This window comes from Salmo salar, chromosome 10, assembly GCF_965601325.2.
Source record: "Salmo salar chromosome 10, fSalSal1, whole genome shotgun sequence".
Lineage (NCBI taxonomy): Eukaryota > Metazoa > Chordata > Actinopteri > Salmoniformes > Salmonidae > Salmo > Salmo salar.
Window position 1 is genome coordinate 91447819 of NC_138300.1, and position 23388 is coordinate 91471206.

Below are 23388 nucleotides of genomic sequence, written 5' to 3' on the forward strand. Positions count from 1 at the left end.
CTCTGAATGACTGGGGATCAGTCCTAGGCTCAAATTCTGGATGGACAATAGCCCCTCAAATGGCCAGAGAAGCAGTATAGTAAATGACACAGTACTTACAGAAATGTAACAAACATTTTAGATGGACCGATTTGTCATCAAGGCCAATCTCTGAGCCTGTTTCATAATCAAGTCAGTGGCAGATATAGGCTAGGTTACACGCTCTCTCTCTGGGGGTCAAAAAGTCGGTTGCAGGTCATCACATTATGTATAGGCAACATTCTCAAATTACCTGCAGTCTAAAGAAAAGTCAAAGCGAACAACACGGTAAAAGAGTGGGACGGCCATGATTATGAAATCATCAGCTAACTATTGTCTCGCTCTTTCACGTTTTGTCCAGGAGCGTTTTGGAACTGGACCGTTGCTTTGGAGATTTGGACTAAGGTTTATGAGCAGCACCTTGATAACACCGTGATAGCGATAATAATAGTACGCAACGCAGTTAAGTCTATAAATCATGCTGTAATTTGACTTTAAGCGCGGTCATCATTGGGTACTTTGCCTTGACGTTGGCCTAATGTTCCCACGTTTTTCATCACAAACATGACATTTTTACATATAAACGATACACATGCACACGCCTTGCTCGCACGCAAGCACACAAGTACGCACAGCACGCACACATGCAAATACATAACTAGGCCTAGACACAGCCTATGCAAACAGAGAAACATATAACATACAAACATACACATATGCTACATACATAGACTACAGACATACATATACTGAAGAAGAAAAAAACGTTATGAATCTCACAATCAATGAGATTACAAAGCAGTGTTGGTTGTTCGTTTACAGAGCTCATGCAGTGTTTGCGGTGCTCGTGCAGGACACAGGCATATCACAGGCATATTGACTGACTTTCAGGAGACTGTTGTAGGCTTGGCCTACGTGGAGCCCACCGGAGTTGGATGTTGACCTGACGCCAGCCTCTGTTCAAGACCTTTGTTCAGCCCAATAACTATATATACTTTGTTTTTTGTTTTTGTTTTAAAGCGTCTTTGAGATTACATGTATAATGAAAGCGCTATATGAAATAAATATATTATTATTAAATCCAAAATGATTTTTTATTTCATGAGAAAATAAATAAAAGTGACATTGTACTGAGGGAGACCTCATTAGTTCGTTGTCCAACGCTAATAAATGAACAGAAGTGCAAATTATAGAGTTCAGCCTCAACACACACTCTGTCAACTAAAATCAGTCTGGTGAAGCCATGATCCGAATTACTTAAAATGTATTCCTACTGGGCTATCATCGTAAAGCAATTCATTAAAAATCCAAAGAAAATAAGACAATTAATATTGCCCTTTTCATAAGATTTCTGAGGTGTAGGCCTAGTGACTTTAGTACTATTACATGTAGGCCTAAGATATTTAGTGACATAAAACGTGCAAGTATATACAGTATATTCCCTGTACTGTATCTTGGCCTATGGTCCCAGATCTCAAAAGGTTGCAAAGATACATTGACAGGTGGAATGTCTGCATCAAAAACATTTAAAACATTTCGTATAAGGCCAATGATAAACAACCCTTTCATTGTAGTCACAATTTAGTAACACTAGCAGGGGCAAACGCAAACTGCATGGAATTACAGCATAATTAGATTTAGTTCACTTTCTCCATTAATTAGACAGAAGCATGGTGGGATGCCTTGGCAATCTGAGAAATAGTAAAGTCGTCTAAAATGAGATTAATTTACACAAATAAATCCTGACACTGTGTTGCACAGTATGGTTTAGGCTACACTTTTATATCCTTTACCTAGTGCTGCATATTTATTGTAGTAGTAATCTGTAGGCTAGTAGTAGTAGTAGTAGTAGTAGTGGTAGTAGTAGGTCTAGTGGTAGTAGTACTACTAATAATCTCAAATGTAGTATTAATACAATAAAGAATAAAATATTATTTACCTATAGGCCATTTTTCTTGGATAATATGAAATAGCCTATTGTTTAGTATTTTTTCTTACAGAAATTGTACACAGAATAGGCCTATTGAACTTAAAACGTATATATTTGAAGGTGCTGCGCATTATCAAAGTAATGAAATAATCATCAGGCTTTTGTCAAATTCTACTATGAAGACAAAAATTCATAATTCACGATTTTGCAAGATACTCAGTGCTGGTTAAGCCTACTAATCATGGAAGATATAGTTGAATACCTCCAATAGTTTTATTGAGGCTCTGGGTCTCGATGAAGGGGGTCTATTTCTTAAGCAATGTGGTTTCTATTATGGAACACTGCTTTGCTCCGGGGAGCCGTAGCATGCGTTGGATTGCAAGACGCCATATTGACTCAACTAATAGGACATCGAGTTAAAGTGCGCTTTAAGGCTGGGTGATCGCACGCTTGATCTCGCTTTACACGAAACACAAATGTCAGCTAATACGCAACTAGAGAGGTAGAGGTGGTACTTAGTGTAGTAAAATCAAGCAAACGATAGCCTATGTATTGTCTGCTGCTTCCGGTGAAAACATAGGGTAGCCTATAAATATAGTATTTCGGACATATTTTTTACGTCCACTGTAGCATTTTATTTATGAACTCAAGTCAGATATGTGACTGCCAGTACCTGCAAGGTTGCCTTATTCGTCGAGGTGTTATAAGTTCACTGAAGGAATTGTATATAATGTGCTAAAACACCAAGGCTACGTACAAATATAAATGAAACCTACATACGAACAGTCCTCTCCTCTGCAGTGGTACACATAGGCCAAGTTCACTTCAATTCGTGAGGCCAAAAATTGTCCATACCCAATAGTCTCTCTCTCTCGCGCTCTCTCTCTCTCTCTCTCGCGCGCGCTCTTTCTCTCTCTCTCACGCACACACGATTTTGACTGATTAGTAATAAGAAAACATGGAAATACGTATTTTTTTCAAATTCATAAATTATAATTTAATACCAAGAACAAATTTACAGCAGAATGCTTGTTTACAATAAGCTAACACAAACAAACAAGAATTGTGTTCAACTATAAACTTCCACACACACTCACATATATCACTTGCAATTAATAATCATAATAATCATAATCATTAAAAAAAAGTATCTATACGTTATCAATACCCTGCAGTCATATATTTTTATATATTTATATAAAAACGTGGGTCAGTTTAAACTGTTCATAATTACAATCATGTATCATTCTCTGGTCCATATGTGGCATGGAAACAGCCAAAGAGCACTGTTCAATCACCTACACAATATGATCCCTTTTTATCCAACCACAACATGGTGTCTCGTGTGTTGAAGAAAAGCCCCAAAAACAAGGACACATTTTTTTCACACACACTCTTACACACTCTCTCTCACTCACCTACTCTCTCTCTCTCTCTCTCTCTCACTCACCTACTCTCTCTCTCTCTCTCTCTGTCTCTCACACGCGCACACACACACACACACACACACACACACACACACACACACACACACACACACACACACACACACACACACACACACACACACACACACACACACACACACACACACACACACACACACACACACACACACACACACACACACACACACAAGGCATTTGTCACAGACCAAAGGAGCAGAACACTAAGTCAAAATAGCTTTCCAGACCAGCTCACCCTGTTTAGTCTTAGCCTATTGTTGAACATTTTGTTTCTTTTTTAAATACAAGGGCTAGTGTACTGAATGCACAGATTATATCTATACAGTCAAAAACATTTACATTTATATATATCAAAGGTAAAATAGGTTAGCGACCTGTGGCCATGCATTCACAGTCTAAATACATGAAAAAGAAAACATTTTTGTCTTAATATGTATATACATTACAAACATAACTTTCAGTGATACTAGCTAAGTCTGCCACTGAATTGAAGACGTTGTATTACCGAAAAAATAGCAAACACAGTTTTTCTTAATCACATACTTTGTATAAAGGAAAATTCATTGAAATGAATTGACCTATATTTACAACAATACTGCCTCTAATTAACGTTTTTCAAGTGAAATACACAAGCATAAGACTGAAGTTTCAAATCTAATAGTGTTCCCAAAGTTGTATACTGAAACAACGTTTTGATTAGAAATTACTTCGCGCTTTTCAGGCACTTAATGCTTGCAGTGTATAGAGGGTGACATTTCAGGGATGTCATAATAATACTGCTATTAAACACTATTCCAGCTGTACTTAAAGGTATATGACCCTTGACCTTTCCAATTTCAAAACAAGGTATTGTATGGCTAGATGTTTTCATTGATGTTTAGGCCTACATTGCAAGACACAATGTTATATGCGTTACCTGCCTAAATTAACATAATAATACATTTGCATCTACATTTACAAGCCACAATCACCCTTCAATAGCTAGGCTTCATACATTTTTTGAACTGTCTTTACGTTGATGCAAAACATTTCGAACTGGGTGCATATGGGGATGCACAAAGTTGAAATGGGTTCATAAAGCATAGCCTACATACTGGTAACCGATATCACACACTGTTCAGCAATAGCTGTTTTGCCTTGAATCTTCTATGAAACGTTAAGAGCAGATGTGGTTCGACTGGCTCAACTAAGCAGTGACAAAACAGGGCAACCCTGGAACATAACGTCTATACTCAATTGGAAAGAGCAATGATTTAGCTGGGTCAGAAAGTTGAACCTGAACTCCGAAAAAACACCCTTGTCCAGTTTATTGTGTGTCATTTTAAGAGTAAGTGCGTTTGCAGCATTAAGCATGTAGTTATAAGCATTTTCCTATATTGCTGTGGATTTAGTTTTAATTCTTGAAGAACATTTTATATTACTTAACTGTTTCAAAAGAAGTCATGGTTTTAGAAAAGAACACCACTGTACTACAGAATCACATAGGCCGGTTTGGAACCAGAAAGGAGGAACAAAAGAAAAGTACAAAAAACAGCTAGATACATGGACACAGGACAAGTAATTTGGAAAAAGAAAACGTACTTTTTTATTTTCTCCTAAGTTTTTCCAAATGTTCATTTTAAATGCACTTTATAGTTTCCATTTTCCTTTTGAGGATTACCAAAATCCTTTTCCTTATTTTTTTTCGTTTTCTTTTTTCTTAAAAATGGATAAGAAGCAAGTTGTTCCGAATGACACTGGGAGCTTGTATCTGCATTTTGAAAGTTCGCTGAATGTCTCAATTTTAAAATTCACAGTCATTTACAACAATGTCTTTCTTTGTGAAAGCAAGCTCTTGTAACAGCCGTTTTCCTTCAACAAAAGAAGCGCTAACCATTGTAGTCTTACCCCCTTTGTTCATTCCTTCTGCTTACTGAATTGACATGTAGGGCCAGTTAAAACTGCTCCCCGAAAGCAACATATCCCTGATGAGGGTTTCAATTGGGGTTTTACCTACCAATCGGACGAAAAACAATTGCTCTATGACCGATGAAGAGACTGTGCGCAGCGAAGGCAAGCGAAGTAACAACTTCCCAAATCGTGTAGGCTGGTTGGGATACTGGCTCCGAACATATTCCTCCAGGGCGCACTGTGACTTCTCTTGCAAACTTTCCACATGGGCCACATCTGAGAGGCCACAAGCATCTGAAAAAAAAGCAAATTAACTAAAAATTCATCACACATTTATGACAGAACACTAATAGAAATGCTCAATACACCTCTCTTTGGCTATACGGTATATTACGTGACAGGTGCGCTTAAAAATGTTAAGTAATTTAGGCTGTTTGTAAATTTCAAGAAAACATCCCCCTTTTTCGGTGTTAAATTTGGTCGCTGAGGTGTGTTAGTAGCCTATAACATAACCTATTTTATGTTGATTAAACAATAAAAACCAATCAAACTGCATGTGATTACCATAATCAAACAGCAAGTATTGGCCTTTAATATTGTCATCATTATCATACTCAGTTGGCCTACATTGTTTTATTGTTAAAGAAGACACCCATCTGTTTGCGAACATAGGCTATATTTTGTTGAATTTACATTGCATACGTTTTCTTGAGAAACTGTCTCATAATCAATAGCCTATATCATGTGATTATTAATGTCACTGTAGCGCGGTGTATAAGAACAGGCAAAGTCATTATTTGTTGCCTTATATTTGGAAATTGTAGGGTATTGTTTAAAAGAAACTGGACAGGCACTGAACTTAATGCTTACATTTAAATAGGAGTAACTTACAAATGCTTACATTTAAATAGGAGTTTGGGTTAACCCACACACACACACACACACACACACACACACACACACACACACACACACACACACACACACACACACACACACACACACACACACACACACACACACACACACACACACACACAACGCACGCAGAGAGGGAAAGAGAGTTGTGACATGGTGACCTCTGTATTGCGTTTTGATTTGGCTTGAAGAAGGGCTAGAAACCGAAACTACCCCTAACATGGATAGTACTAACCAAGTCACCTTAATAACCAAGAAAAATGGCGGTCAATGATATGTAGCAGTGCAAACTCTACATATTCATTGAATACATTGAATACATTTACTACACGCAATATAATTAACATATATTGTTTAAACCGCCCAGATATTTTTGTAGAATAGGCGAGGCATAAGCCAATAGCCTAGTTTGTAAAATGTTGGCTATATAAAATAATACAATGTTGTAGGCCTATTGTAAAAACAACTTATCAATTAGATTAGTCATTGCCTAATTCATCATAGGTCTGCATTTTCACAGACCTATGTAATGTAATCATATAGCAGGGAAGTCTAGGTCATGACCCAGTTCTGGAACAAGTCCAAAAAAATGCATTGGATCCCTAGATCTCCCTAACAGAACAGAGGGGAATTGAAAAGTATTTTCCCACAATAACTTAAATGTCCGTCATGTGATCAGGCTAAATGTGGTAGAACGGAAAATCGTTGTTATTATATTAATCAAACCGTCAATAAGATAAACTATTCCGTACAATTTCTGTCCCTCCCTGGCTTGAATAGGTTACGTTGTGTGCTGTATGCCGTGGTTTAACAAATGGAGCATTAGGCCCGTCTTTCCTTTGCTATACCCCTCCCCCTTAGAGCGTGACATCATTAATATCTGTCAATGTATTATAAATACAAACAAGTGATTCCACATAGGCTATATACAATATTCTTAAAGGTAAGTAAATTATTCTCAAAATCTAATTTTCAATAAAATATCGACAGTTTGTTTGTGATGGCATGTCTTTACTGAAATACTAGTTTAGTGACTTTTATGATGTGGGTCAAAGTTATCTTTCAGAGCAGCCTATTTTGTTGACAGCGTGTACTCAGAATGTAAATTGAATCAAGTGTGTGGCTATGCCTGACCAATCAGTAAAGGCAAATGATGGGCCATTTTATGACTAATGCCCAACAGTGCATTGATATAGGCCTACAGGCGGTTAGTTGATAGCTTATATGCTTTTTTTCCTCTATGGGATTTTAGGACAGGCCAGGCGTTTGCAAACTTTGCTCTGTTTATATATTTCATTGCATGCCTAGCCAAGATTGTTTTCAAACGGGGAAAGTTCAAGCACACGTGACCTAAACACATTCTCATACTGCATAACTGGAAATGTAATATTCTGATGCAATTTTGAGTTTACCTGATGTGAAGAGCACAATTGCCTTTAAGCAGCTGTATTCAGCAGAGTCAACGTGCAAAGCTTTCAGCTTTTCCACTTGTTCTTGGAAGATCCTAATGTGGTCCATAAATGCGACCACTCTGTCCGCAGACATGGGGGAGGCATGTAGGCCAGCCGCCGCCAGAAGTGGAGCCACATGGAGAGGCATGGAGCACTGTGCGGCGTTGAGCACAAATAACTCACTCCAGGTCAACCGCAGAAGAGCCACCTGGTCAGTAATCTGAAGGTCTGGAAAGAAGGGGATATTCCTGGCCCACTCCACGGCGCTGAACAGCATCCTGGCCGCCAGTTCACATATGTTCTCGATGCCCATGATGTTGTTGGGTTGCATGCATTGACTGCCATACCGGGACGTTGGGTAGGGCTCCGCTCTCAGCAGTAGAGAGATATATCCGGATAAGTAGGAATGGCAGTGGAGTGGGTCCCCATTTGTCAAGGCGAACTGGCCATGGTGTGGCTGTGTGGGTGGCATCCGTCCCCGTTGCACCGCTGCAGTAAAAAGAGAAACTGCAGATATTGATGCCTGAATTCTACACATCAAGAGACATGTAACCCTTCTGATAGGACGCTATGGCAAATATTGTTACACTATAAGCAGTTCGAGGAATACACTTGCTGAATACGAGTTTAGACATTGCTTTTGCTATTCAATTGCTATGATGAAATCTATGGATCCAACATTATAAACAAAAACAATAAGCCTACATAGGTTACAACAATTATAGCCTAACAAGATGTAGGCTATGCAAACAATTACTTTAATTACTGTAGAGATCGATACAAGCATAATGCCCGAAAAAGTCATGATGCTCTATGGAACATTTTAGAAGAACAAATCTGTATTTAACATTCTAATTTTGTTGTTGGACTACAACAACATGAGCTAACTGAATAGAAGCACAAAGGCAAGGCAGTTATTGCATGTTGTAACCCTTAACCTACTTAGCAATCTAGTCGGCTAATTTTATATTGACTACAATTTTCGACTGATCATTGAATATAACAATTCTAAAGATACACATATGCCCTTTTCTATGTACAGCTCAGTTTTTTGGTCGAGATTAACACGACACAAAGTGTGGGATCTAAAAACGCTGTCTCTTCACTCCACACTCGCCATAATAGCGCTGTAGCCGCTATGTGCTTGTATTCAAATACAGACGCATATCCATTTTGTCTCTTCCAAGAGGACGGTTCAGCTCTAATAATCTACATCCAAACTCGTATGACTATTGTTTCTGAAGGCCACATTATTACTAGGGAGCTTAAAAAATATAACTCTTTAATCGAACGCGAAAGGGGAGGTTTGTTATGCTCGGTCTAGAGCACTAAAAGCAGGCGGCTCCATTGCGTGCTTCGGCCGCACAGCCTTGGGAAGAAGAGTCGGGGAGAGAATAAGGGAGACGGCCACACATACAATTATTAATTAAGATAATAAATTAATCGCACGACATACAGGACAAATACATCAATAAGAAAATAAAAATTCCAATACCTTCCCGTCTCATGCCAACTTTCAGGCATTTTTTGAGGCGGCAGTACTGACACTGATTGCGATGGTGCTGGTCAATGGGACAATTCCTGTTGGCACGGCATGTGTAACTGAGGTTCCTTCGTACGCTCCGTTTGAAGAAGCTTTTGCACCCCTCGCAAGTAAACTGGCCATAGTGTTTACCACTAGATTTATCCCCGCAAACCACGCATTCTATGTGCTGTGGCTGCTGTTTCTCCGACTGCGTCGTCTGGTTTGTCGGCGTAGACTGTACAGTGTTGTTCGGGGGTCCTTGGACTGGTGTCTGAGGGGTCGGAGGGGCGACCTGAGAGCCTGACAGATTCAACTGAGGGGTCGGAAGGGATAGTCCTCCTTGAGATTGCGAAGAAAGGGTACCTTGGGTCTCAGCCACATCGTCCTGGGAGCCTCTCCACACTACCATTGCCATATCTATCAGTCAACGTAAGGAAACTTTTTGTCTGCCGTTTTTGGTTTCGCCGTGCTTGTTCTCTCAAAAGAATGCAGCACGCTGTAATCAAAATGAATAGTCAAATAAATAAATAAATGACAAAAGCCTACGGATGTCGATTGTCCGTTGAATCTGGCGAAAATGTTAAATTGTATTGCTGTTATAGACGATGCTAAGCACACGTTTTAAAACTGATGTGATGGCGAGCTGATTCGCAGCATTGCGCTTAGAGGCCAAGTCCAGGGGCGCTTGCAGTCAGCCATTCAGGAGACTCGAAATGGAGAAAAAAAGAGCAAATGATTGCAATAATGAAATGAGGTAGCCTATTCAAGAAACGAAGCAGTAAGTTGAACGTATAGGCGACGTGACAGCAGCATAAAACACACAATTGATGTAGGCTACACACTAGCAGCAGAGCGCTATCAAGTTCCAGCTCAAGTCATGAAGAAAATCATCAACTGGTAAAAAAAATATTGCTGCTTCTCCCTTTTCTTGTGAGGTGGTGCGAGCAGCAGCGCGCAGCTGAAGCCAATGCTATGAAGTCAACTCTCCGACAAGCAAGTGATAATAAAACAAAAAGATCACAACTTATAGAACCTCCTTCATGCACGGAAAAATAATTTGAAAAAGAACAGAGAATCAAAGTGATCAAATATGTTAAAAAGGGTGAGGTTAGGAAGTGATTGCGAATTGTAGGAGCTGGGCTAGCAGAATGCTTTCTCTCTGATCAGCTCACTGAGCTCTCTATATAGTGAACTTTGACACGACTGCTGCAACTTAGCACACGTTACCATGGAGATGAGCTGCCATATAAGGAAAGTGACTGTGTTTGACTGGTCAGAGCTCACGGACCTCCCCCTGAACCCCATTGGCTAGTCGGCACTTGTGCTACTTGGTGCCTTGCCAAAGCAAGGATAGGTGTCGAGAAGATGCTTGGTCCTAAAAGGAGACGTGTTAAAGGAGAGGACCATGCTTCCAATTCACCGATTTTCATGAAATACACATATAAAGTTCTAAATGTTCAATGATTACATTCTCTGACCACGTACTGTTTCTTGGTATGTGTTTGCAAGTTACTGAGTAGCCTAAGTGAGTGGGTTGCCTAATAAATGTTTGCCTGAAATGTAATAGTCTGAGAGATGTGAGAATGGTATTTTTGCGTCTGATATATGTCTGATATTGCCTCTGATATAGCCTATGTCTGATATATATCAGACACCAAAATACCATCCTGACCTCTCTCAGGTGTAGCCTATATATTGCGTCTGATAAAGGCTTTCATAAGATGCAGTAGCATATAGTGCTCCTGCATTTAACTCAAACTTCTGCATCTAGCCTACCATTACATTAGAAATAGCCGAATGCAATAGAAGTAGCCTATCAGAAGTTGAAATTAACCATTATTATAGGTTATGGCTTCGTACAAAAGAAATGATGAACAATTACGGCATACAATTGAATGCAGGATATGAATCTGTAAGTGAAAATGATTGTTAAACCATATTGAAAATTGTAAGTCCTCTCGTTGCAACACATTTGTCTATATGCTACATAGGCTTTCTAAATCATATGTCCGGAGACTCATCTATCGTGAGCTGTATGAAAGGTGCTATACAAATAAAGTTAGGACTATTATAATTATTGTATTAGGCTGATTCAGGCATATTATCAGAAAACTTAGCCAACTTGTAAGTCGCTCTGGATAAGAGCGTCTGCTAAATGACGTAAATGTAATGTAAATGTATGTTCAATCACAGTGTTGGGATGGTCAATTTTCTTACAGTATAATCTTATTTCCGAACAGGCTACATCACGGTTTCTTTCAGTCAACTTAGGCAAATGCCTATTAGTAGACTACTTCTGACTGAAAATACAGTTTTTGATACTTCTGGTTATGATGATTATGAATACGTGTAGGCTTCACATTTGCAGGTATATGATAACATTGCTTTTCATAGAGTTACAGTAAAGGAAACCCAAGCACGAGGGATTTTAATCATTAGTCTATAAAATATAACATAGGCTATCCTATATGAGAGTTGAGACCTCTCTCTTAATTTAGAAAATCCGGAGCTATGATGAGCTATTGTTTTATTTATTGGTTCATGATTCTAGGCTATAACAACATTCATGGACTGTATTGAAAATTATTAAATTATATCATGATAGTATAGATCTTAATTAAATGTTTCTGCCCCAAAAATAAAAACTCAAGGCTCTTTAATTATAGGTATATCCTAATCTTCAATTTGACATAATATCACAAATGCCTGAGTGAATGGTGTTTCATTTGAAGACAAAGCATATCTATGAAGTTTATGGCCTAAAGTGGCCCCTATGTGCTCCTAGAAGTTTCTAGTCTGAGCATTTTTAGCTGGTACTTTCAAAATCACCTGGGTCTGTCAAAGTTGGGTCCTGTGAAAAATGTACACAGCTAAATGGAGCATATGCTGTCAATACAGCAGACAGGATCTATTACAGTATCTGAGTGCCCCCTAGCGTATGTATAGTTTCTGCCTCAAATCAAGATTCAATTCGGAGGAGCCTTCCGACATGAAAACTGCCTGGGTCTCTCGTCTCTCACAGTGACCAAAGTAGCGTGCGCCCATTTCTAACTGATTAATGTTTAAGAAAATGTCTTCTTATTGACTTGGACGTCATCGAGGTATGCGTGTTGGTCACTGTTTCGTCTTTTCATAAACATAGCCTGACCTCTGTAGGCACAGGGATTTTTTGTATTTTGCTTTTAATCATTGATTGATATCGGCTGATAATTGGTCTCGAGCGTAACACTTTGATTCTAAAGCAAACTGCATGGCCTAAATAATATCATCGTCTGCAATTTATTGTATTGTTTTATTGTGGATTCTACTTGACCACTCCATTGGTGAGTATGAACATTTTGGCATGTTTGTTTCATTAAGGAAATGTTTGAATGTGAAAACATGCTTGGCATTAGGCAATTGTCTCGGTCGTAAATAAAACGACTATCAAAATTGATATATCAAAAAACTGTTTAGTCATAAAACACATTTTTAACATAAAACATCACAAAAACCTCATGAACCTTACCAGGCGCAGGCATAACGATACAATAACGCATAACATGCTAATTATTGTCTAATTAAATGTTAATTGGAATACATGTTGACCAGAAACACATTATGTATACACCTAAACCCACCTATATGTGTTAAAAAAATAAATATTGTGAGATTATTGTAGACAATAATGTATAGGCTATTCTCACAAACGTACCAAATGCATAGGTCGATTCGTCCGCAGCGTGATGCATCTTCTGTCTTATCAGAATATACTAGTCTTCTCTTTCTTTTCGATATAATGTCGAGAATAGACGGGAAAGATGTCCTTTCAACCAGATGGAATGAATCACAAAAATACTTGAGTTTATTTGAAGAACAATAAGCAAAAAAACGTAAGACTGACAAAGGATTAATCACAGTCACTACATTTTTAAACTTATGTGCTGAACTTAAACCTTGTAATGTAAATTGTCTTGTCTTCATAACATAAGTAGCGGTTGTTACGGCTGTCTTTAAAAATGACAAAAGTAAAACAGCAAGAAAATGCTCCTGTGCGTGTTTTTCTGTCCTACTGTAGGCTAGGCTATGGGTTAAAACGCGCCTGTATGCCGCTGCTTTTTGTGGGCTGGATGGGAGGGGTGAAGTCAGACTACATATAGTCAGACACCTGTCTGTTTGTATTGAAACTAGGGATGCTTTTATACATTATCGCTTCATTTATGTTAGAATCATGAATGTAAATCAATTTGACAACAATATATTATGAATCGATGAGCTGACAGAAGAGGATAACCAAAACGTGTAAAATGTGATATAGCAAAATGGCAATTAAACACATATGTTGAAAGCTAAATTAATTAATTAAATGAAACATAAATTAATATCAGTTTTAGATGGCAGATGCGGTGACACAAAAACTATTATTGTTATTATTAGGCTATAATTATTATTACAGCAATGATACCGGTAACAATTGCAATTATTGGTAGGCCAATTATTGCTGTTTTAATATTATGACTATTATTATTTTTGTTGAGGTTGACAAAACACTAACTGTTGTTATTGAACAGGGTAAGAAGAGGATTGCTTTCAAATAGGCGCATTTCAATTGACAGATATAGCTTCTCTGATAATAGGTTCTCATCCTCATATGTCTACAAATGTACTTCCATTAACACACAGAGAGAAAGACAGGGAGGGGGAGGGGGAGAAAAGGGGGAAAGAGTGTGATGTGACATGACCTCTACAGAGAGAGAGAGAGAGAAAGAGAGAGAGAGAGAGAGAGAGACTAGATGGTTGTAGATATGCAGTTTTTGATCCTAAAACTGAAGTTTACGTTTTCATATGGCCTTATTTGCCCTTCACGCATTCATATATAAACCGTTACTTTTGTAGATCAGCCGGTATAGGCCTAATGGCTCATGTCTGGACATCGAAAGTTGTAAAGAAATACAACTAGTGGGCCAACATTCTATGTGATGTTTTGTGAGTTGAAAAGTAGGCTACTAAAATCTTTGTCATACACTTTTTCACATTCTCTGGATAAAAGTAGGCCCTCTGTCTATGAAGAATCAATGATAGAGTTACAAAAAGCATTTTCTTTCTCTGTGCTGGTGCACTTCTTGTGTAAAATGCTCTCCTCAAGACATAATCTCAAGCAGAGGGGCACAGGAAGCCACTATACGCAATAGCGCACCTACATGGATTAGGACGAGACTCGAGGATGACGCTGACTCGCCACACTAAATAGTTACTGATCACACACAAATTGCAGGATCTTTAACGATTTGTCATGCTCATAGCACGGAAAAGCGGTAAATCACTTTATTATTGTTTGTAAAACAATGCGCGCACAGATGAGCGCAGTTCGATAGAGAGTGAATGGCCGAGTCACTGGTTGAGATTCATGGTCGTCCTTTGAAAAAGCTTTCACTCGTGTTACAGGTTAAACTAACAAATGAAACGACAGTACACCTTTTGTTCACTAAAATCATGTGTAGTCAATGAATTGACGGACATTTTGAATAATGTGTCGCCTACAGCCCTACTTGTTGACGGAGCTGCACTCAAACACAAAAGTATATGCATTACCTCCTAACTTAACTATATTTTTATAGAAAAGGGGAATATATTCTGAATAATAATGTAGGCTTTAAGGAGTCGGCAATACTGGAATAGTGGGATCAGGCAGGGGCAGGTTAGCCTCCGTGCATTGGGGAGAGGCGGCAAGACAAGGATGAAAGTTCACTTTAATCTTATCTTTGCCTTCAGCAAGTCCTTCAGAGGGATACTGACCTGAAGGTCTCTGAGATCCCAGCCTGATTAACCCCTCCAGACCCGACTGGGTGCAAAGGTTAACCAGGCTAATCAAGTTGAAGAGGCTGATTGAATTAGATGACAAGGAGTCAAGGGGGAAACAACTGTCCTTCCCCAAAAAAGTCAGAGGCCAACCACTGGCAACACTTTAGTCTGTGTGAATCTTATTCTATAACCTATTGGCCTATCAGCAATCCATAAAGTTGAATAAACAAATGTCCAGTTGAATCTCCACAACAATTATGCTAGTGGTGAAGTATTTACTTGGAAGTTATTAATTAAAATCTATGCATAGTCATAGCTCTGTATTAGAGAAACAAATTATACTTTTTTGTAGATAGTGGAGTTCCTTATGTTCTCTTCACCTAATTTCTGAGCATACTAGCGTACTTTTTTATTTAACTAGGCAAGTCAGTTATGAACACATTCATATTTACAATGTACTACCTATACCATCCCAATTGTACACCGCCCTATGGGACACCCAATCACAGCCAGTTGTGATACAGCCTGGATTTGAACCAGGGTATCTGTGGTGATGCCTCTAGCACTGAGATGCAGTGCCTTAGACCGCTGCACCACTCGGGAGCCCTGTGTTGTAATGTAATTTGTCCTGGGATATAACTTGTATTTTTCCCTCGGCCCTCATTTCCCTCCAACAGAATTGACATTGATTCAATGGCTCTCTTCAGTGAAGCAGTTTGACAGGTGGACAGACAGCCCTCACAAATGAGCTCTAATAATCTGTGACAGGATAGGAGCTCTAGTGGCCCTGCCCTTTATTGGTCTTTCTTCTTGAGTGACATGTCAACTGTCCTTAAAAACAAACATGTACGTTTCTCAACTTTCTCTTAAAAACATAGTCATGCAGTCTCACATATGATTCTAATCCCACTATGATAACGTTTATAATGGACCATTCAAGTGGGGACGTTATGGTCAAATTCATGCTTCTCATTTTCAGAATATTAACTTTGTAGATAATTTAGTACATAAAAACATGAAACATGAAGTCCTGACGCTTTTGCTATACGTGGAGTGCAGCATGAGAGCACATTGTTCTGTGAGGAACGGCTCTGCCTCCATCTCCATAATTCCCAAAGCAGCAGAGTTGTCTTAATGCTGAAGGTAATGTTGTTGAACAAATTACAACATATTTGGGCATCAAGCCAGACTTCTTTGCGGATAAAAACATGATTTTATTTAATTTGGTTGTAACTGTATTATAGGCTATTGAATAGTTACAAAGATTAGAGGAATTACTTTCAGGGATTCTTAGTGTGTCTTTTACATATATACTGTATAACTTGATGCTATTGTAGTACTTTAAGGTAAACTTAGTCAATTGTATCAACTATTATAATCTATACAAATAAGGTTGCAGTGTCTCATAATGCTATGCAACTTCAATTATTCATTGAAATGTTGCACTTATTTATTATGCATATTTGAGATACACAATCTACTTGCAGTGTCATTTTATTTGTCCGGGTTTCTACCATTTGTAAATGTTTTTCTACATTAAGCATGATTACAAATTATCATTTTGATTACATTGATTTTGAATATGTGTACTTTGTTAAGGCATCTTGTGTGTATAGCAATGTCATATCTACACCAACATCTTAAACATGACTGATCTCATGAATTTAGCATTAAAGCAGTGTTTACTGCAGTTCATAAATAGTTTGTTCTTGAATATTCATTGTTTAATAGTCATCAGATTATTTGTCCATCTTTAATAAAACAAATCAGATTAAAGTAGAATCTTCTGTTGCTTTTAGGTGAAAGAGGAGATTGTGGGTAAAACACATGCCAAAATGGCAAAGAACTGGGCAAAATGAATGGTAAATAACATGGCTACATGTGCCCCTGAAAGACAACATTCATCGACGTTGTAAGAAATCAGAACACATAGTGGCTTAACATTACATTTGAGGAATGGTTAAATCTCATTTGGGGTAAGGGAGTGTAATTGAAAATAAAAATACAGGTGCAGTATATATTATAATGAATGGGCAAAATGTCAACCACTTGGTGTGTTAACCATCAGCAGCACACACACATAGTTTCCTCTTCGTATGTGATGTTTTGTAAAACACATTCTTATTCAATGAACAAGTACTGTATATCCCTAATGATTGACTCTGAAGTAATAAATGATAGTGTTTAAAGGCCTGCTCAATAAGCTGTATGTGTAGAGTACAGTATATGTGTATGGGGGGGTGGGGGGGTGGGGGGGCGTTCTGGGTGTTTATGGAGTTCATTCAGCAGTGTAGACTACTCACTTTGCTCTCTATGTCTGTTTGCCCTGCGGGCCAATCTAAGAAGGCAGCAGTTTCAAGATAGCTCACAGAGTTCGATTTACCAATGATGGATTACCGTGTCAATTTAAACAGCAATGGATTCATTTGTTTCAATGATCTCTCTTTAGGCGGATTGCCAGTGTGCTTTCTCTAACATCCACTACATTTCCTATAAATGTTGGGTATAGTTGAAATCATGATGATTATGATGTATATCGCCTGTAAAAGAGTTAACCTGTTTAAGTGTTGTTATGGTCTTTGGAAGCCAACAACCAGCTATGCTTTTTGTCCATGCTACGACCATGCTGCTATTACTGTGTAATAATAATATCTGAATGTTTCTTTCTCTGACCAAATGTAAGCATCACATTTTTTTTCTTCACCCAATGAACCCCCCCCCCCCCCCCCCCCCCCCAGGCGTTAAAGGCTTCCAGCACTGCTGCACCATTCAGTGGTGACCTCCAGTTGACAGATCTGCTCCTGGCTTTCCTGAGTGTCAGACTGCTGAGACATGGTAGGGATGTGGCCACCTATTGAAATGTGATGGTGAAGATTAAAAGGATTTGTCAGTGTTGGGAAAAGTGTGCTTTGGTGTACATTCACTTTATGCCAAAAGAGATTGATTACAGTAATTTTTTTATTTGAAGGCCCAATGTGGTCATTGACTAAACTATTGACTAAACTTTTGACTAAACTAAACTAAATTCTGAAAATCATGTTAATTGATGAACGTCACTGAATGATTCTACATGACCTGGTGTAAATAGCGTACACGTGATGACCTTTTGCAAAACTATATCACAGATAATAGATTATGATGTAAAGATTTGTAAAAGCATTATAAATTGCTTTATTGCAGATCTTATGTTTCCATGTTTTAACAGAATGTATAGATTTACACCAATACTAATGAAAAATACTATCTTTAAATTGTAGATCACAAATTTAAGACATTAATAAAATCTACAAAGCAACTTACTTCAGCTGTATTTGTCTCGTAATGTTGAATTGATTCACAATTATTCTCATTCTCATGTCTGTCGTGAAGGCCAGATGAAATTGGCGGCATTATTAAGAAACAATGAAAAATGGCTTCTTTTGTCATGACTTGCACAATTTATGTTTATCTTTAACATGAAACGATAGTATAAAATTATTTAAAAAATGGTTTGTACAAGCTTTCAATATATATTTATTACACAGCTGAAACAGACATTTTTATAGCACACATTGCAAGGTTCTATTTGAAAGCAAATGTGAGCACATACAAAAAATACAATGTTTTCCAAGCATTACCCCTCTCTCGCTGCCTTCACCGTCTGAGTCTGGACTTAATCATGGGCCATTGGACTAAACTCAAGTTATTAGGAAATATAAATATTTTCTGACGTAATCAAAGAGTGAGGGAAGGAGAGAGATTGATTTGGCTTGTGGATTGTACTCTAATTGGAAGCAGGTTGTTTTCTATTGAGGACCGCTTGGAGACATGGACTGAGGTTTGATTCGTCCTGGACAGTCTTTCAGCAGGTGGTAATTGTATATACCTGGATGCCTTTTACCTTTTTCCTACCAAAATTCCACTCTAGTGAGTTATACCTAGTTTGATAGATTTGACCTTTCATGATCCTCTTAAGGATCGGCCCCTTTTTCCCCCAATTTTCACCTAAAATTACATACCCAAATCTAACTGTCTGTAGCTCAGGCCCTGAAGCAAGGCTATGCATTTTCTTGGTACCATTTGAAAGGAAACACTTTGAAGGTTGTGGAAATGTGAAAGGAATGCAGGAGAATATAACACATTAGATCTGGTAAAAGATAATACAAAGAAAAAACCAAACGTTTTTGTATTTTTTTGTACCATAATCTTTGAAATGCAAGAGAAAGGTCATAATGTATTATTCCAGCCCAGGTTAAATTTAGATATTGGCCAATAGATGGCAGCAGTGTATGTGCAAAGTTTTAGTCTGATCCAATGAACCATTGTATTTCTGTTCAAAATGTTGTGTCAGGACTGCCCAAATGTGCCTAATTTGTTTATTAATAACTTTTCATGTTCAAAACTGTGCACTCTCCTCAAACAATATCATGGTTTTCTTTCACTGTAATAGCTACTGTAAATTGGACAGTGCAGTTAGATTAACAATAATTTAAGCTTTCTGCCAATGTCAGATATGTCTATGTCCTGGGAAATGTTCTTGTTACTTACAACCTCATGCTAATCGCATTAGCCTACATTAGCTCAACCGTCCTGCAGGGTCTAAGTTTTAAACTGTAGACTTCTTTCCAGAATCTGAAAATATTATAACAATACATTATTGTATCAATGGGCTTTTGAGGTAACTGGTCTTGCATGTAAATAAACCTAACATTTCAGTCATGACACTATAAAATGCTCCCTTTCACCTTTTGACACTTTCCTTACAGAAGAAGACCATCCTGCTGACTCAGGATCCACCTCATCACAGAGGTCCCACTTTGGCCTTCAGCTCATCAATTCAATTAATATGTTCATTTCAATAAAGCCAAAATGGAAAATTATCCATTTAAAAGTAAGGCACTTTCCATTGAAACAAGGGAAACCCCACATTTGTGTGGCTGAGCCATGAATCATCATACTGCATGTGTGGCGATTGCATTTAGAGAGTGATCAGAGACATTACCAAAGACTGGAAACATCCCATACTCGGCACTAGATTTAATGAGTGCTGAGTTGTGGTATTTACAACACTGCCAAAAAGGCTCAGCTATGTTCAGGAAGCATGTGAAGTGTCTGCAATGAAAAAACAGTGTCAAACAAGATTTGGGAACAATTACATAGACAGGTAGTGTAATGTTTATATGATCCCTCCAAACCAGAGCAGCTGCAGTAACCAGACCAGCAACATGACCATGCCCCATGTGCTTACGTCTTTCATCTATTTGAGAGGCCAGTAGTTTGTTTATCTTACATCAGTTCTCACAATTTATCATGCCTACACTGTGAAACATTTCAACAATTGTACTTACATTGTGGCCAAACGTCTTGAACTTCAGATGAACAATTTGACATGGCTTGTTGTTGACTAGGGTAATCACTAGCTACCATGCTAGCAGCTTTGGCTATTATGTTTCATTGCTATTTTAGAAGTAACCACTGTAAGTTTCTCATTGCTAGCTATTTGTACTAACATTAAGGGTAGTTTGAGACATCCAACCTTTACGGGTGTGATGTGATATACTAAATACATTGGACATGAATGAGTATAATTTTGTATCCGGGACAAAACATTATTGTGACGGTATCAGCTATGCATGCCGGAGAACTTTCCGCAACACAGTTGTTGGCAAAAATGTGGGTTTAACACGTCATAAATATCACCTATAACAGTTGAAGTAGCAGAAATGTGGACAAAACTAGGATGAAGCTGAATATCTAAATAATTTACTGTACCAGGCATTGGAAAGGTAATATATTGCAAGTAACTAAAGGTATGTAAAGGTAAAGCTACAAAATAACAATATTTGAAACTGTCTAGCCACCCTTGAAACTCCCACACATCTTGTTCTAAATGGCAGCTCTATCAAGATAATCATCTGAATGAATCTGTTACACCATGACCTATCAGGCTTGTTATTATTCATAGAGACCCTTCAGGCTAAACCAAAGCAGTGAATGATCAGGAAGTCACCTTATTGTCTATACAACTCATCATATCAGGTCATGTACTGGCTAATGCTTCAGGTCATATGCTTTTCTTGTTGTAACGTTCGTTAACGTTAGCACCGCTGAGCACATGAGTAGCAGCAGATTGCATAGCTTTTGTCCAAGCCATTTCCGGGTTTTGCAAGAAATAATGCTTTATTCAGTTTCAATTTAAAAAGGAGGCTTTTTAAAACTTATTTTCATCAGATCAGTAGACTGTTCAAGAGTGTTAACTAATACGACCACTTGGCCCTCTATGGTCTAGACTTTCCTTCACGGATGAAACATTAGCAGAGCTCACTGCTGAGAAGGGTGTGGCTGTGGCTATATCCCTGGGAGAAGGGCACAGCTCCTGACAGAAAGGTAATGCTGTTGATACCCTCATGTCTAGGTCTCAGCACTACCAGACCATGGACCTCTTGCTCCCCATTTATCCCTCTGTCAATTTGCAGATCATGCAAAATCAAACACAAACTGATGTGAGAAATGTCTCAATGTATTTAATCCCTGACTGAAAGTACAAGTCAGGTTGGTTTCTCTAATGAAATCTCACTCTACATAATGAACACAGTGGAAGTCAGCATTCTCACCATAGGTAAACATCCAATGACCTTATTATACATTTTGACTTTGTCAGCTTCCTTTTTTAATGAACTTAGTGTCAATGACTAATATAAACTAAGGGCATGAATAGGAATATCAACAGTACACAAATAGGATTCATTACAGGATTTGGGTCACACTGCTCATAGACTTAGGGCTCTATTCAATCCGCATCGCAGAAGTTCAGCTTTACAGCGTGAATTAAATTTAAAGGCAATGTTCCCGCCTCAGTGGAGACTGCATTCACGGTAAACACTGCATCAATCAGAAATTACCTTTACAGTTCTATTGCAGAATCTGTAGCGCTTCAGCTTACTTGTTCAAAATGTACAAATCAGGTCACACTTGAAAAATGTCTTTAAACAAAGAGAAAGGCTGAACTTTGTCAAGCACCATGTGTAGGCTACAATACCCATTCGGACATAGCAGTTGTATTTTGCAATTGCGTAAATTATGTTGACCTGTAGACGAACAAAGAATTATGAAAAAACTTTGTACAGAATTCCTGTGCAATGAGTCACCTTCTCTCATGTAATTGTTTCCATATTAGACCCCACTCACCCCTTCTTGCAAGCACATCCCTTCCAAAGGAATACTTGTGTTATGATTTGTTTCCAATCACTCTATCCAATTCCACCTGCTGACAAGAGGTACCTCAGGGTACAGTGTTGTTACCCTTACTATTTGCTTACCCACAGCAGAACTCAGACACATTCTGGATATGAACAAATATCAGGTGTTTTCCATATATACAATAAGAGTTGCAGACTGATCACCAGAAATAGACAGCGATTTCAGATTTTGAAAAGATCCCGAGAACAATTATATATGCCTTCCTCTGTGCTCACCAAAAAAATTAAAAATGATTGCCCAGCACCAGGAATGAACTCTTGATGCTCAGAGCTGCTCAATTGCAGTTCACACAGATAACTACAAAACACACATGGCGATTTCCGGAAGTTTAAAAAAAAGTTCAGAGAACATTGTTATATGCCTTCCTCTGCACTCACCCAAGAAATTAAAAATGATTGCCCAGCATTAGAAGCGAATTTGTGATGCTCGGAGTAGGAGCATGTTGCTTAAACCACTGCGCTACGGCAGTTCACAAAGCTCTAGCAAGCCACGGGAATACCGAGAATACGGATTATACCTGATGGTAATAGCGCGTCGTTTTAAATTATTTGGTTATAAGCCTTCCCCAAACCATAGCCCTGACCTTAACCACTCGGTATTAATACCTAAACTTAACCCTTTGAGTTGTTTCTGTTTCAACCCTGTAACCACGCAGAATTAATGTGTCAAAAATAGATGTTCATACATATTACGTTGAATTTCAAAGGGAAACTATGAGATCTTGTTAGGTCTATATCTGGAGGGGATAATCTTATTTCTGGTCTCACTGAGTCATTCCTTTTTGTTGTAATGGCTAAGGTGTTGGATTGACAATCTCAGAGACCCAGGTTCAAGTCCCAGTAGGGCTACCACTGAATTAGCTATATTGTTGTCAGAAGTGGGTTGGCACTGCTGGGAGACCCATTGGTACGGGAGCAAGAAACTTGTGCAAATTAAGCACAGGAAAGCACTTTCTGAAGGAAAGGCGTAGTGTAACAACCTTAGTACAACACCTACCGACTTTGTTCATTGTTGTACAAGATCTATCAACTTCATCGGTTGTTGTACAATACAACACCTACCAACATCGTCAATTGTTGTTTGACAATATTTTCCACATATTTGTAGAAACCACTCAGCACCTAGGAACAGGACAGCTCTTATAATAAAACTGTTATGTTTTGTTTGTGA

The 23388-nt window shown here is 38.3% G+C and overlaps 1 protein-coding gene and 1 long non-coding RNA gene across 4 annotated transcripts; one reads left to right on the forward strand and one right to left on the reverse strand.

The window, feature by feature from the left end:
- Window positions 1-2919: 2919 nt before the first annotated feature.
- LOC106560801 (COUP transcription factor 2) lies at window positions 2920-13072 on the reverse strand. Of its 3 annotated transcripts, none has more exons than XM_014124108.3 (3): window positions 12893-13072; window positions 7635-8162; window positions 2920-5598 (listed from the first exon to the last, which is right to left on the reverse strand). In XM_014124108.3, exons 1-3 carry the CDS (start codon window positions 12927-12929, stop codon window positions 5324-5326), a joined length of 840 nt encoding a protein of 279 aa, XP_013979583.1. In that variant the 5' UTR covers window positions 12930-13072; the 3' UTR covers window positions 2920-5323. The 3 variants fall into 3 exon arrangements, with proteins under 3 accessions (XP_013979583.1, XP_013979581.1, XP_013979582.1); XM_014124106.3 differs by lacking the exon at window positions 12893-13072 and adding an exon at window positions 9169-10406 and having other exon boundaries at window positions 7635-8180; XM_014124107.3 differs by lacking the exon at window positions 12893-13072 and adding an exon at window positions 9169-10402.
- LOC106560802 (uncharacterized) lies at window positions 12024-23388 on the forward strand. The gene is made up of 3 exons (XR_001318674.3): window positions 12024-12521; window positions 17718-17814; window positions 19725-23388. It is a non-coding gene; the product is annotated as an uncharacterized LOC106560802 (long non-coding RNA).